General features: G+C 47.4%; 1 protein-coding gene across 1 annotated transcript; it reads left to right on the top strand.

Annotated features, from left to right (window-relative positions):
* Nucleotides 1-1,158: 1,158 nt before the first annotated feature.
* Nucleotides 1,159-1,468, top strand: PPTG_24624 (hypothetical protein; the record flags this gene model as incomplete). The annotated part of the gene is made up of 2 exons (XM_008918033.1): nt 1,159-1,279; nt 1,347-1,468. 2 exons carry the CDS (start codon nt 1,159-1,161, stop codon nt 1,466-1,468), a joined length of 243 nt encoding a protein of 80 aa, XP_008916281.1.
* Nucleotides 1,469-1,636: the final 168 nt, after the last annotated feature.

The following is a 1,636-nucleotide window of genomic DNA, read 5'->3' as shown; positions in this document are numbered from 1 at the left end:
ATGATGAACGGATGCCACAAAAATTCTAGCTGCTAGTTTTTCTGAAGTACTTCCTCTTAGAGATTTAATAATCTGCGTTTAGGCTGCCTTCCGGGCTAGTTTAGATTGTTTTAATTCGGTGACGATATCTATTGTATGAACGAACTTTTAGAAGCGACAGAGTAGTCGCTTTTCTCCTTTGCCTCACGAAATGCCCCGCCGGATGCACGGCAGATGTTAAGTCCTTGCGAGTCCAAGCCGGTTGGACTTCTACACGCACACAAAGAGAAGTTGCGTGGCTAGCAATCTTGCGAGAGCTAGACTGATAGCTCTCAACTATTAGATACGGATCGTTATCCCACCCGAACGACGGTAGACTTGATAGCCAAGAGGAGCGTACTTGCATATATTGTATCAATTCGTCTTCTTGGGCCCTCCACTGACCTCCCTGGCAGCATTTACAGCCGCAAACGGCACGCAGACGATTACTGGGGTACATTTGCGGATTGGACTTGACGACAGTTTTTTTGAGTTTGCTGATTGGCGGGTTGACGAAAATCAACGGTTCCAATAACACGAACGTCCAGTGCTGCGCATAGTGCTATGGCGAGAGAGAGAGAGAGAGAGAGAGAGAGAGAATGCGTTTCCCCGAGTGGCGCTGGCGTGATAAATGTCCCGTACAAGATGAAGGATACGAAGATGCAACTTGTGAAAAATTAAGCACCATCTGCCTACCCGATCCATTCGGGATCAGTTCTGTTCGGAATGGTAATTTAGGGAGCGTTGGCCCAGTACTCATCATCAAGGCAAGATTACCTTGAAGACATGTTGATCGACACCAACGGACTTACTTAGCTCAGTGCAAAGAGAAAACTCATAATTCTGTCGATTTTTTTTTACTGTACCATGAATAAATTGTTTTGTCACGTGTTTCGTTCTATAACTAATGGAACTGGCTCGAGGCATCGAGTAGAATTGCACCTAACAGATAAAAAATGTACGAGTTCTGTAATTTACGCGAATAAAATACATTTTGAAATTCTGTATTTCAGAAACGTGACACTCGATCTCCCCCCTTTCGCTCGTCCTTGTTTGCTCTGAGCCGGCCATTTCGGAAAAGCACAAAATGGCGAAAACACTTGCGACTTCAGCAAGGGGATTACGGCTTGGTAAGAACAAATGAACAGGGGGTCAGTGTGGGTTCTGTATGCATTATCGCAGATCGTTTTGCTCAATATTAGGTTGCACACGGTCAAGATCGTGAGCGACAGTGAGCCAGAGCTACAGGCCCAACCGGGCAGTACGTGGGTGTGCCCGCCCATTGACGAGAATTGCCAGTTAGACAAAACAGGTCGAGAACACTGCAGTCACACCTGACGCTGCGGCCGCAGCTGGGTCTAAGCCTGCTGCGGGAGGTGTTGGCGAAGAAGCCATGTCGGCTTCAGGTTTGTCGGGGCATCTGATATCCGAAGCTTTCAAGAATTTCTAGATCAAGCAGGTGAATATGCATGGCTGCAAGCGCAAAAGCCGAGGAAAGGGGATTTGAAAGTCTTCCTTCGACAAGTCAACGGGATGTCAGGTAAGTGCCAAGGCGAAGGTGACGTCGAATGATGCTGCGAGCACGTACATGATGCGTGTGAATGGCTTCGTTGGCCTA

Source organism: Phytophthora parasitica, assembly GCF_000247585.1.
Source record: "Phytophthora parasitica INRA-310 unplaced genomic scaffold supercont2.132, whole genome shotgun sequence".
In the NCBI taxonomy this organism is placed as follows: Eukaryota; Oomycota; class Peronosporomycetes; order Peronosporales; family Peronosporaceae; genus Phytophthora; species Phytophthora nicotianae.
Note: the sequence above shows the minus strand (reverse complement) of the source record. Positions and strands in the feature narration are given on the sequence as shown.